Raw genomic sequence first — 13448 nt, 5'->3', positions numbered from 1 at the left:
TTCACCCTATCCATGCCTCTCAAGATCTTATACACTTCTATAAGATCCCCCTCAGTCTACTCTGCTCTAAAGAAAACGTTCTACCTTGTCCAACCTCTCCCTCTAACTCAGACCCTTGAATCCTGGCAAACTCCATGTAAATGTTTTCAGCACTCTTTCCAGTTTAATAACATTCTTCCTATAGCAAGATGAACTAAACTGAATACAATACCCCAAATGTGGCATCACTAACATCCTGTACAACTGCAACATAACTTCCCAACTTCTATACTCAGTGCCCTGACTGATGAAGGTCAGTGTGCCAAAAGCCTTCTTCACTGCCCTGTCTACCTGTGATTCCACTTTCAGAGAACCATGCACCTGAACTCCAAGGTTCCTTTATTCCACGACATTCCTTAAGGCCCAACCATTCATCATAAAACTCCTTGATTTGACTTTCCAAAATGCAGGACCTCAAATATCTATATTAAGCTCCATTTGCCATTTCTTGACCCACTTTCCCAGCTGATCAAGGTCCTACTGCAATTTCTGATAACCTTCCTCACTGTCTATGATACGGCCTATTTTAGTGTCATCAGCAAACTTACTGATCATCCTTGTACATTCTCATCCAAATCATTGATATAAATAAGAGATAGCGATGGGCCCAGCACCAACCCCTTAGGCCTCTAGTCCGACAAGCATCCTTTCATTATTTCCCTCTGCTTCCTACCAAAAAACCAATTGTGTATCCAATTTTCCAGCTCCTCCTGGATTCCATGTGCTCTAACCTTCCAGAGCAGTCTACCATGCAGAACCTTATCAAAGGCCTTACTGAAATCCATGTAGACTATGTCTACTGCCCTGCCAACATCAACCTTCCTGGTCACTTCATCAAAGAACTCTAACAAATTTGTGAGGCATAATCTCCCACACACAAAGCCATGCTAATTATTCCCAAACAAACCTTGTCTTTCCAAATGCATGTACATCGTATCTCTCAGAATCTTCTCAAGTAACTTACCTACCACAGATGAACAAGGTGCAAACAGGACAATGGGTGCTGATTACACCATTGATTCTTGTCCTACAACATTCCTATCAATTCCATGACCTCTGTTTCCAAAAGCATTGGTTTGATTGAGGTGGTCAGCGATGTCTGAAATAGAAAGATATACAGCACACAGAGAGCCTCAAGGATCAATTTTCAGTTATCTACTACTCTTATTCATTGTATACCCATGAGATCCCAAACATTGAAACACCTAGTTCCCCCTTCCTGTTAGGCCTTCCCATAGACACCATAAGCTTTATACCTCCCCAGGTACTTACCCAACCAATTTACATGGACCAACAACTTTCTACTGCCTGGCAAGTGAGGAGACCAGGCCTAGCCTGTGTCCCCCTTAAAGCCAGAGTGCCCGACCATGAACATTTCAACCTTCCTTATGGCACCCCTACATTTCCATGATTTACCAGATACTCCCTTGCAAACTATTGCCCCTTCATTATTGTCAACCTCTCTTCTGGCCTTCCCACAATCCTCCCAACCAACCTGCAGCCCCCATTCCTGAAAACTAGGCTCCAAAGTCTCCTTCCCGTGGCATCAGCTTTTGTGGATAGTCCTGATAGACTGACCATGCTTCACCTTCTCTGAGTGACGTTCTTGGACAGCCCTGGGTGAGAAATTCCCAGACTGCATTAGCCCTACCTTCCCAGACTGGCTGCTGTAGAGCCACAGGACTGACAGTAACCCATTTCCTGGCCTGGAGAGGGATGGACCCCCTGAATGAATCAGCCTGACTGGATGGCTGACCGTGGCTAATCCCCTGGTCTGGGATCAGAGATTTCCTTGATGTACTATGCTAGGAGCCCCTGACTAATGGGTATCTCCATTGACTTTAATGAAGACTACACCCCTAAGACACTGAGACATGACTGCCTGCTTGCTGCATATGCTAGTGCACAGTCAAGGTGTGAAATTGACTTAGCACACTGCTGTATACCGAGATATGTGTGTCCCTGACTGAGGACTGTTGACTAGAAAGGCAAGCTGCCTGGATGTGTGGCTGTGCTAACTGACAAGGCAGGGCATGGATGTTGCAAACATGCAAGTACTGTATACGCTTAGTGAGCAAACATTGACAAAGCGCTGAGAGACAGCCTGGCTCATTGCATGAGCCAAGTATCTGTCCATACAGTTGTAGCCTTTCAATGCTAGTTGCTGGGTTGTCCTACAATGTGAGCCTGTACTTTCTAAGTGGCCAGCAGGTGGGTCAGAGAGGTGCCATGATGGTCATGACGGCTGTCAAATGTCAGATGTCAATGTCCGTGTTCATGGGGTGCATGTGGGTGGTGCCCATGGATTGTACCTTGAGATACTTGCAGCTACGATGTTGTGCCATAACAGAGACGTGGGTTTCACAAGGGCAGGAATGGTTGCTTGATGTTCCCGGATTTAGAACATTTAAAAAGAACAGGGAGGGTGGAAAATGAGGTGGGGGTGTAGCATTGCTAATCAGAGAGTGCATCACAGCTACAGAAACGAAGGTTATTGAGGAAGGTTTGTCCACTGAGTCAGTATGGGTGGAAGTGAGGAACAGCAAGGGAACAGCCACCGCAATGGGGGTTTTCTACAGACCACCTAATAGCAGTAGGGAGGTTGAAGAACTTATAGGCAGGCAGATTCTGGAAAAATGCAGAAGTAGCAGGGTTGTTGTTGTGGGTGATTTCAACTTTCCCAATATCAACTGGACCCTCCTAAGTGCAGATGGTTTGGATGGAGCCATTTTTGTCAGGTGTGTTCAAGGGGATTTCCTTACTCAGTATGTAGACAGACCGACGAAGGGAGAGGTCATTTTGGATTTGGTGCTCGGCAATGATCCAGGACAGGTGTCAAATCTCGCGGTGGGAGAACACTTTGGTGACAGTGATCACAACTGCCTCACATTTACCATAGCCTTGGAGAAGGAAAGGAGCAGTTACCAAGGGAAGATATTTAATTTCGGAAAAGGAAATTATGACGCTATCAGACAGGAGTTGGGAAGTACAGACTGGGAGCAATTGTTCCACAGAAAAGGCACAGCAGACGTGTGGAGACTGTTTAAGGAGCAGTTGTTGTGAGTGATGCACGAATTTGTTCCTCTGAGACAGGTAAGATTAAGGAACCTTGGATGACGAGAACAGAGGAGCTTCTCATCAAAATGAAGAAGGCAGCTTAAATAAGGTAGAGGAAGCAAGGATCTCGCACAGCTTTAGAGGATTACAGGCTTGCTGGAAAGGAGCTCAGAAATGGATTGAGGAGAGCCAGGAGGGGGCACAAAAAAGGCTTGGCCAGAAGGATTAGGGAAAACCAAAGGCATTTTACTCATATGTGAGGAATAAGAGAATGATCAGGGAGAAGCTAGGCCGATCAGGGATAGCGGAGGGAACTTGTGCATGGAATCTGAGCAGATAGGGGAAGTCCTAAATGAGTTTTTTGCTTATTAAGCATTAAGAAAACATTAAGATTGATAAATCCCCAGGGCCAGACCAGATTTATCCTAGGCTGCTCTGGGAAGGGAGAAAGGAGTTTGCTAAGCCACTGGCGAGGATATTTGCCTCCTCACTCTCCACGGGAGTCGTACCGGAGGGTTGGAAAGAGGCGAATGTTGTTCCTCTTTTCAAGGATATTGTGTACAGTTCTGGTCGCCCTACTATAGGAAAGATACAGAAGCTTTGGAGAGGGTGCAAAGAAGGTTTACCAGGATGCTGCCTGGACTGGAGGGCTTGCCTTATGAAGAAAGGTTGAATAAGCTCGGATTTTTCTATCTGGAGAGAAGGAGGAAGAGAGGAGACCTGACCGAGGTATACAGATGCTGAGTGGAATAGATAGTCAATAGCCAGAGACTTTTCCTCAGGGCAGGACTAACTGGTCCAAGGAGTCATAGTTTGAAGATATTAGAAGGAAGGTATAAAGGAGACGTCAGAGGTAGGTTCTTTACGCAGAGAGTTGTGAATGCATGGAATGCGTTGCCAGCTTGTGGTGGTGGAAACAGATTCATTAGGGACATTTAAGCAACTGCTGGACATGTACATGGACAGCAGTGAGTTGAGGGATGCATAGGTTAAGTTATTTACATTAGGATTAAATCTTGGCTTAACATCGTGGGCCAAAGGGCTTGTTCTGTGCTGTACTTTTCTGTGTTCTATGCTGGTTCATGCTGACCAACATGGAGGCTGTTCACTGCAGGCGGTGAGCTGATGTTGCCAGGTATCTGCTTTGACTTCCATTTCAGGATTTCTCAATATATAGTTTGTTCAGCACATTTAGTAAGATAGGAAGCTGAATATTAATGAAGTCAGTTGGAGCATTAATGAGGTACTTAAAAAGCAATAATCCTCCTGACTTGGCAATTCGCCGCTACTCAGGGAGAAACTTGCTTCATTGCTCAGCAAAGCATAACAGAAAGCGAGTTATTCCCAATGTCCATGCCTTTTGCCAGACTCCTTGCCTGATTCTGCTAAAAATCTCACCATAGCCCATGTTGCTCAGACTCCTATAAAATTCCATATGTGATTAAGTTTTTAAAAATACGCCTAAGGGCGAGTTGAGGTGCTGCTCTTGACTTCACGCAGAAAGTAATATGATTTAGAATTCTCCCACAAAAGCTGTGGATACTGGGACCAGTGGAATTTTCAACAATTTGTTCATTAGCATATCAGGGGAAATTGAGTCATGATTTAACAGTCAAGATTTAATTAGATGGGGAGACAGGTGGATGGCCTACTCTTGTTCCCCTGTATATGTTTCAAATAGGGTAGCAGTAGGGCACTACATTTGACCACAGGACCCCAGAGCTTGGACTAAATAGTCTGTTGAAAAGAAAATTCAGTCCAGTAAGATTCAAATTAACCGCCTTTATTGACAGAATTGCATCCAGCATAAACCTCTGCCTTCATGGAGACAACCAAAAAAAAAAGTTTAGTGAATACTGCATGAAAGTTGAAGGCTCTGACGTATCAAGACTATGACAGCTCTAACTTTAAATAATTCATCAATCCTTTTTGTAGGTCCCACGGGTGGGGCTCATAAGCCAGTTCTATAATAATGTTAAGGGAATTATCAATGCAAGGAATAATGGCTTACAAATTAGATCATGATAAATTGGCCTAGGGATATGACAGTGAACTGTAAACATAAATCATAGCTGGGACACAGCTTACTGGTCACAGTTGGGAACAAGATTTCAGAGGCTTTCTTCTGATATGTTTGGGTGAGAGGAGGTAATAATGAGAGCAACAGGGTATCTGCTGCCCACAATTTTAAATTGAAGATGGGATAAGCACTTCTCTTTCTAGCTTCACACTCAAGTTTTTACTTTTGTGCTATGTTGCTGGAAGCTCTATTGATCTTGTCTGAAGACCATTTATTTTCATCTGAAAAAAAGTGACTACAGTGCACATGGTGCGTAGTACTCTCAGTTTGATGATCTTTTAGGAAAAGATCTGAAATAGATATTAGGACCTCTATTTGTATAGACTTAATCGCAGTTTCAAGTGGGTGCTGTAGACAGGAATAGAACTTCATTGTCAATATTACTTGCAAAACATACCCAGTGCAGATGGATCATTCGATACTTCAAATGGAATCCTTTGCTTCCCATATTTTGTTGATAATTATGCGGTCAAAGGTTTGCTAAATTTGTTTTAGATAGCATCATTGACACTGTTTTATGTAAATCAATGTAATTACTCATTGGTATAAATCTATACTGGTTAGCACTGCTGCCTCACAGTGCCAGAGACCTGGGTTCAATTCCCGCCTCAGGCAACTGTCTGTGTGGAGTTTGCACATTCTCCCCGTGTCTGCGTGGGTTTCCTCCGGGTGCTCCAGTTTCCTCCCACAGTCCAAAACTGTGCAGGTTAGGTGAATTGGCCATGCTAAATTGCCCATAGTGTTAGGTGAAGGGGTAAATGTTGAGGAATGGGTCTGGGTGGGTTGCTCTTCGGAGGGTCGGTGTGGACTTGTTGGGCCGAAGGGCCTGTTTCCATTCTGTATGTAATCTAAAAAAAACTAAAATTCCATGATTAGAAAAAGTTTGTTCCTATTTAAATGGAAAAGTTTAAATGTATTACTTCATTTCTTTGTATGTTTGTAGAGAGCAAAGAGTGACTGGACTGCTTGTTTTCATCCTCATTGGCGTATCCCTCTGTTTGGCTCCAATTCTTAAGGTGATGATAATTCCACAGCCGTTACATTTAAACTTTATAAATCATATTAAAAATAAATTTTGATAGTGTTTTTAAAAAATGCAATCAATGATAAATTTCTGTTGCTTCTTAGTATATCCCATTGCCAGTCCTGTTTGGAATCTTTCTGTATATGGGTATGTCTGCTCTCAGCAGTGTTCAGGTAAGCAAATTTGGTTTTTGTTTCTAGGCATTATTTTTATCTCCAGTGGAAAATGTGATGAAACCATTCAGCATGCTTTTTTTTGTAATGAAAACTAAAACCCACAAACACTTGCATCTGCATTTTATCACTGACTGGAATCTTGAATGAATTTTGTTGTCTCTCGGGGCAAGAGGGTTGGTGAGGTGGCTGTAAAAATGGGTACTATGGCAGTGTGCTTTGCCCATTATCTTACCTGTGTCCACTGCCATTTTTCCAGTGGCAGGGAGTGCATTTCTTCTGTAGGTCAATTCAGGTCATGAAGAATTTATAGGATTACTGGATGAGTCATCCAGATGCAGGATCTACTAATCTAGAGACATAAATTCAAACCCCACCATGATCACTGGGGAATTTAAATTCACTGTAATAAATCTGGAATTAAAAAGCTAGAATCAATAATGATTGCAAATACCCATCTGTTTCACAAAACCCCTCTGAAAAGACAAACTGCCGTCCTTCCTCAGAATGGCCGATACGTAACTTGATTGAGCTCCAAAGTATATTAGTAAGCTAATCTAATCAAATATCCAAGCACGTGATTCACCACCATCTTGACCAAAAAAAATTCTAATGTTGCCTATGATTTCCATATCCTATGAAGATAATAAAGAGGAAGATGAGCTGAGAAAAGGGAAGGTTTTTTTCAATGAGAGATGTGGAGAATGAATTTCCCACAAATGATACAGGAAATGTGTGTAATTTGCTAATGTACAGAGAGCAGAGAGGCTAGGAGGAAAAATAGACATTGGAAGTGGGACTATATTGAACAGTTAATGCAAAGGGAGAAGGCAGTTTGTCTGCAAATTGGTTAAGCTTTTTGTGTTTTTTTATTTTTACTTGAAATACACTTTTAATTCTCAGGATGTTTGCAGTATTAACTTCCAATTGGTTGGCAGAATCTATATGTTAGTAACTGTGAATATCCGGCTTCAGAGTCTAAAGTGCATTTGATGAGTCTAAGACAAAAATGCCAGTTATTGACACAGTGACAAAATAGGGCTAACTGGAAGCCATGGGGCCTGGCATGGAGACTCATTCGGAATCACCGAGATTGTGTTTTCTTGGACGACTGGAACTCTTTCTGGGGAATGTGGAACGTGTACAAGTGGGATGGTCTGTACCTGAAATAACATCCTCACAGGTAAGTTTGCCAGTGTTGTTAAAAATGGTTCAGTGAAGGGAGAGATACAGAGAATTAGTACAGTAGAGACACAGCATAACATAGCAAAGGAGCTCAGCCATGTTGCAATTCAAAGGAATAAAGCAAGTTAGATGGCAACATACTTTAATGTCAGGAGTATTTTACAGGTAAGCAAGATGAGTTAAGGCCATGGATTGGCAAGTGGAATTGTGAGACAGTGAGGTCTGCAGATGCTGGAGATCAGAGTTGACAGTGTGTTGCTGGAAAAGCACAGCAGGTCAGGCAGCATCCAAGGAGCAGGAAAATCAACGTTTTGGGCCGGAGCCCTTCACTAAGATGAGATTGGGAGCCCCACACCTGAGGCTTTTCCAGCAACACACTCTCAAGTGGAATTGTGATATTGCTGTGAGCACAGAGACATGGTTGAGAGACAGACAGGACTGACAACTCAACTCACATTTCAGGTGAGACAGGGCATGGTGTAATAGAGGATTATTAATCAAGGAGTTGGTTACTGTCGTAAAAAGGGATGATATCTTGGAAGGGTCTTCAAATGAAGCTTTGTGGCTGGAATGCAGGAACATAAAGGGGACAGACACATTGCTAGGAGTGTATTATAGATTCCCAAATGGTCTATAGGTAATAGTTAATAGGAGCAGATAATAGACAATTCACTGAGATATGCAGAAACAGTAACAGAAAAATTATGTTTAGGGATTTCAACTTACGCAACATTAGTTGGGATAGCACAATGCAAAGAGTTTATAGTATGCAGTCTCTTGAAATGATTTGAAGAGACCTTTTCATGTCAATATGTAAAATAACCAATTAGGGATGATTCCGGGCTGGTCTTAGGGAAACAAAGCCAGGCAGGGGGCCACATTTTAGTGAAAATTACCACAACAATGTTTTATTTGAGTTTGTTATAGAGAAGGAAAGTGATAATCTGCAACAAAAAGAAAGGGTTTTGGATTGGGAGAAGGCAGATTTTTAAAAATATAAAGAAGGATCTGACCAAAGTAGACTGGAAACAGCTACTTGTGGGTAAATCCACAGCTGAACTGTGAGGTGTGTTCAAAAAGGGAATGGGGAGGGTAAATTATTCCTTTTGGGTGAAATGTCGAAGAAACAAGCCCATACAGGCCAGAATGTCAAGGAATATTCAGGAGTGGACAAGAAGGAGAAAGGGTTTTAACAAGTACGAAAGGAGCAAATCAATGGAAGCCTGAGAGGAGGATAGAAAATGCAGGGGGGAAACCTTTAGAAATCATACAGGAGAGCAAAATAGGAGGGGCATTAAAAAATACTGGCAGGTAAAATTTGGAGTAGGACCATAAGACACGGGAACATAATTTAGGCCACTCAGCCCATTGAGTCTGCTCTGCCATTCAGTCAACCCCATTTTCCCATTTTCTTCCCGTAACCTTTGATTCTATTGGCAATCAAGAACTTATCTATCCCTGTTTTAAATATACTCAGTGATCTGGTCTCCACAATGAATTCCACAGATTCACCACGCTCTGGCTCAAGATGTTTCTCCTTATTTCCATTCTAAAAGGTCTTCCCTTTACTCTAAGGTTTTGTTCTCAGGTCCTAGTCTCTCCTTTCCAACATCTTTCCAACTTCCACCCTGTCCAGGCCATTCAGTATTCTGAAAGTTTCAATCAGATACTCCCTCATCCTTCTAATCTCCTTTGAGTATAGTCCCAGACCCCTCAAACGTTACTCATATGTTAAGCCTTTCATTCCTGGAATCATTCTCATGAATCTCTTCTAGACCCGCTCCAGGGCCAACTCCCTGAGTTATGGGGCCCAAAGTATGCACACAATACTCTAAATGTGGTCCGACCAGAGCCTTATAAAGCCTCAAAAGTACATCCCTGCTTTTACATTTTCGTCCTTTCAAGATGAATGACAACATTGTATTTGCCTTCCTGACTACGACTCAACCTGCATGTTTACTTGAAGAGAAACCTGGACTAGGATATCCAAGTCCCTTTGCACTTCAGATTTCTGAATTTTCTCCCCTTTTAGAAAATAATCAATGCCTCTATTCTTCCTATCAAAGTGCATGACCTCACACTTTCCCATGTGGTATTTTATCTGTCACTTCTTCACCCACTCTCCTAACCTGTCTAAATCTTTCTGCAGCCTCCCCACTTCCTCAATGCTACCTGCCCCTCCACCTATCTTTGTATCATCTCCAAAATTAGCCAGAATGTCCTCAGTTCCTTCATCTAGATAATTCATGCAGAAAGTGAAAACTTGTGATCCCAACACTGACCCTTGTGGAACACCACGAGTCTCCAGCTGCCATCCTGACATGGACCCTTTTATCCCCACTCTCTGCTTTCTGCCAGACAGCCAACCTTCTATCCATGCTAGCACCTTGCCTCTAACACCTTGGACCCTTATCTTACTCAGCAGCCTCCTGTGTGGCACCTTATCAAAGGCCTTCTGGAATTCCAGATAGATAACATCCATTGGCTCTCTTTGGTCTAACCTGCTTGTTACTTCCTCAAAGAATTCTAACAGATTGTTCAGGCATGACCTCCCCTTGATGAAACTATGCTGACTTTGCCCTATTTTATCATGCACTTCCAAGTATTCAGAAATCTCATAGTTCACAATGTACTTCAAAATCTTACCAACGACTGCGGTCAGGCTAATTGGCCAATCATTTCCTGTCTTTTGCCTTGCTCCCCTCTTAAATAGGAGTGTTACATTAGTGATTGTCAAGTCCTCTTGGACCCTCCTTGACTCCAGGGATATCTGAAAGATGACTACTAAAACCTCCACTTTCTCTTCAGTGATCTCCTTCAGAACCCTAGCCCATCTGGTCCAGGTGATTTATCCACTTTCAGACTTTTCAATTTTTCTAGCACCTTCTCCTTGGTGATGGCCACCATACTCATATTTGTCACCCAACTATGTTAAATTTTTGTGATATTACTCGTGTATTCCGTCATGAAGACTGATGCAAAGTTCTTATTCAGTTCCTCATCCATTTCTTTGTTCTCCATTACTATTTCTTCAGCATCGTTTTCCAGCTGCCCAATGTCCCCTTTTGCCTGTCTTTTGCCCTGTATATATCCAAAGAAAGTCTTGCAATCTTTCCTGATACTATCGGCTAGCCCTCATATTTAATCTTCTTCCTCCTTATTTCTTTCTTCGTTGTCCTGTTTTGGTCTTTGTAGTTTCCCAATCCTCTGACTTCCCACTGCCCTTTCCCACATTATATGCTTTCTCTTTTGCTTTTATGATGTCCCTGACTTCCCCAGTCAGCCATGGTTGCCTCATCTTCCCTTTAGTATGCTTCTTTTTCCTCAGGATGAATTTTTACTATGTCTCTGGAATTACTGCCAGAATTCCTGCTATTGCTGTTCCACTGCCTTTCCTGCTATGCTCCTTACCCAGCCAATTCTGGTCAGCTCCTCCCTCATGCCTCTGTAGTTGCCTTTATTCAACTCTAATACCTTTACATCTGATTCCACCTTCTGCCTCAGAGTAAATTATATCATATTATGATTACTGCCTCTTAAGGTTTCCTTCACCTTAAGCTCCCCTATCAAGTCTGCCTCTAGATAATTTCAAGAGATTCTGTAACCATATATTAAGTGGAAAGGGATAATCAGAAAAAAAGAGTAGAACCTATTAGGAACCAAGGGAACAATCTGTATGTGAAGCCAGAGAACATTGATTGGGTGTCCTCTTTGGGGAAACAGGATGGAGGTAAAGGGTTTGCAGGGAGGGACTGTGAGGTCCTTGATTAGACTGACAGAGAGTGAGAAGGCATTGGAGATTTTGGCAAGTTTAAAAGTGTACAATTTCCCAGATCTACATGAATTGCATCCCAGGTTGCTGTGGGAGATGAGAGAGAAATTATAGGGATTCTCACCAAAATTTTCAATTCCTGGCTGGTCACAGTAGAAGTGTCAGAAGACTGGAAGACAGCCAATATGATTCTACTTATCAAGAAGGGTTGTAAAGAGGGAAATACAGACCAGTGAGGCTTACATCATTGGTAAAGAAACTATTGCAGAAAATTCAGCAGGAGAGAATTGATTTCTACTTGGAGAGGCAAGATTTGATCAGAGATAATCAGCATGGCTTTTTCAGGGATGTCATGCCTAACAAATTTGGCATAGTTTTTCAAGGAGGTAGTTAGGTGAGGGTAGTTCAGTTGATATAGTTTCTGTGCCTTTGACAAGGTCCCATATGGGAGACTGATAAAAAAAAGTAAAAGCACTTGGGAACCAGGGTGACCTGGGCTCATTGAATTCAAAATTGGCTCAGTGGTAGGAGAGAGAGGCTAGTGGTACAAGACTGTCTTGTATGACTGGAACTGGTATACAGTGGCTTACCACAGGAATCAGTGATGGGTCCTTTATTGTTTGTGATTAACAGATGATATTGGTGAGATTGAAGGGTATATGGAAATTTGCAGATTACATGAGGATTGGCCAAATGGGTGAGGATGAAGGTCTTAGGTTAATGAGGATCTAGATGGATTGGTCGGATGGGCAAATTACTGGCAAATGGAATTTAACCCTAATAATTGTGAGTTGGAATATGTAACATGAAACAGAAGTACTCATAGAATCCCTACAGTGTGGAAGCAGACCATTCAGCCCATCGAGTCCACAGCAACCCTATGAACAGCAGCCCACCCAAACCTTACCCTGGCCCTGTATTTCTCGTGGCTAATCCATCTAGCCTGCACATCCCTGTAGCAAGGGACAATTTAGTATGGCCAATCCACCTAACCTGCACATCTTTGGACTGTGGGATGAAACTGGAGCATCTGGAGGAAACCAGACATGGGGAGAATGTGCAAACTTCACACAGGCAGTCATCTGAGCTGGAATTGAACCCAGGTCCCTAGCATTGCAAGGCAGCAATGCTAACCACTGAGCCACCTTGCCACCAATGAATGGCAGGCCACTAAAAAGCACAGAGGAACAGAGGGATCTTGGCGTGCTTGTCAAAGTGGTAGGATAGATTAATAAGGCAGTTAAGGAGGCATATGGTCACTTGCCTTTATCTATCTTAGCACAGAATGTAAGAGCAGGGAGGTTATGTTGGAGTTGTATAAAACTTTGGTTAGGCCACAGTTGGAGTACTGTGTGCCATTCTGGTCCTCACACTATAGGAAGGATATAATTTGTACTGGAGAGGGTGAGAGGAGATTCACCAGAATATTTCTTGGATGGAGCCGGTTAGTTATGAAAAGGCTGATGTGCTCAGGTGGTTTTCTTTGGAGCAGAGAAGGCTGAGGGGGAACCTGATTGAGAAGTATAAGATTGAGGGGCATGGACAAAGTTGATAGCTCTTCCAAAGGGCCAAAGCAGCTGATCCTCATTGTTGAAGGGTTAACACAAGGGGGCATAACCTTGACATAAAGGTGAATGGACCGGAAGTTTAGAGGGGATTTTAGGATTATGATTCTCACCTCGAGGGCGGTGGGAATCTGGAATGCACTGCCTGGGAGGGTAGTAGAGATGGGATATCTGACAACCTTGTTAAAAAGTACATGGATGACAATGTCATAACAATCAGGACTATGGGCCAAGTGATGGAAAATGGGATTATGTAGATTGGTCAGTGCAGAACCAAAGCTTCTGTGCTGTATGACATTGATTCTACTTTGTGGAGGATGATCTCCCCTTGAGCACTCCATCAACTTGGACAGCTTTCTCCTGGTGCTGTCAGTCTAACTCATGTTACCCTGAGACCTTGTGAGACTGGACGAGGCCTTGCTGATTAACCAGTGACTGTATCTTACATACAAGTGTGTGAGTGGGTGGGAATGTTATTTGTGGGGTGTTTATCTCTGATATTTCTTATTTTAGTGTCAGTTATTTTGCATTTATTTCATACAACTGGGCATTG

At 42.7% G+C, this 13448-nt stretch overlaps 1 protein-coding gene across 1 annotated transcript in view; it reads left to right on the top strand.

Annotated features, from left to right (window-relative positions):
• The window catches only part of LOC122556650 (electrogenic sodium bicarbonate cotransporter 1-like), a 116686-nt gene that overhangs the window by 69907 nt on the left and 33331 nt on the right, over positions 1-13448 (top strand). The window contains exons 17-18 of the mRNA XM_043703637.2: positions 6120-6192; positions 6305-6373. Of these exons, the coding sequence (XP_043559572.2) occupies positions 6120-6192; positions 6305-6373 (142 nt within the window). The remainder of the gene's footprint in view (positions 1-6119; positions 6193-6304; positions 6374-13448) is intronic.

Source organism: Chiloscyllium plagiosum, unplaced genomic scaffold, assembly GCF_037043375.1.
Source record: "Chiloscyllium plagiosum isolate Xiang-an unplaced genomic scaffold, Cpla_swu_hap1 HiC_scaffold_16, whole genome shotgun sequence".
Lineage (NCBI taxonomy): Eukaryota > Metazoa > Chordata > Chondrichthyes > Orectolobiformes > Hemiscylliidae > Chiloscyllium > Chiloscyllium plagiosum.
The sequence above is the reverse complement of the archived record's forward strand: the minus strand, read 5'-3'. Positions and strand labels throughout refer to the sequence as shown.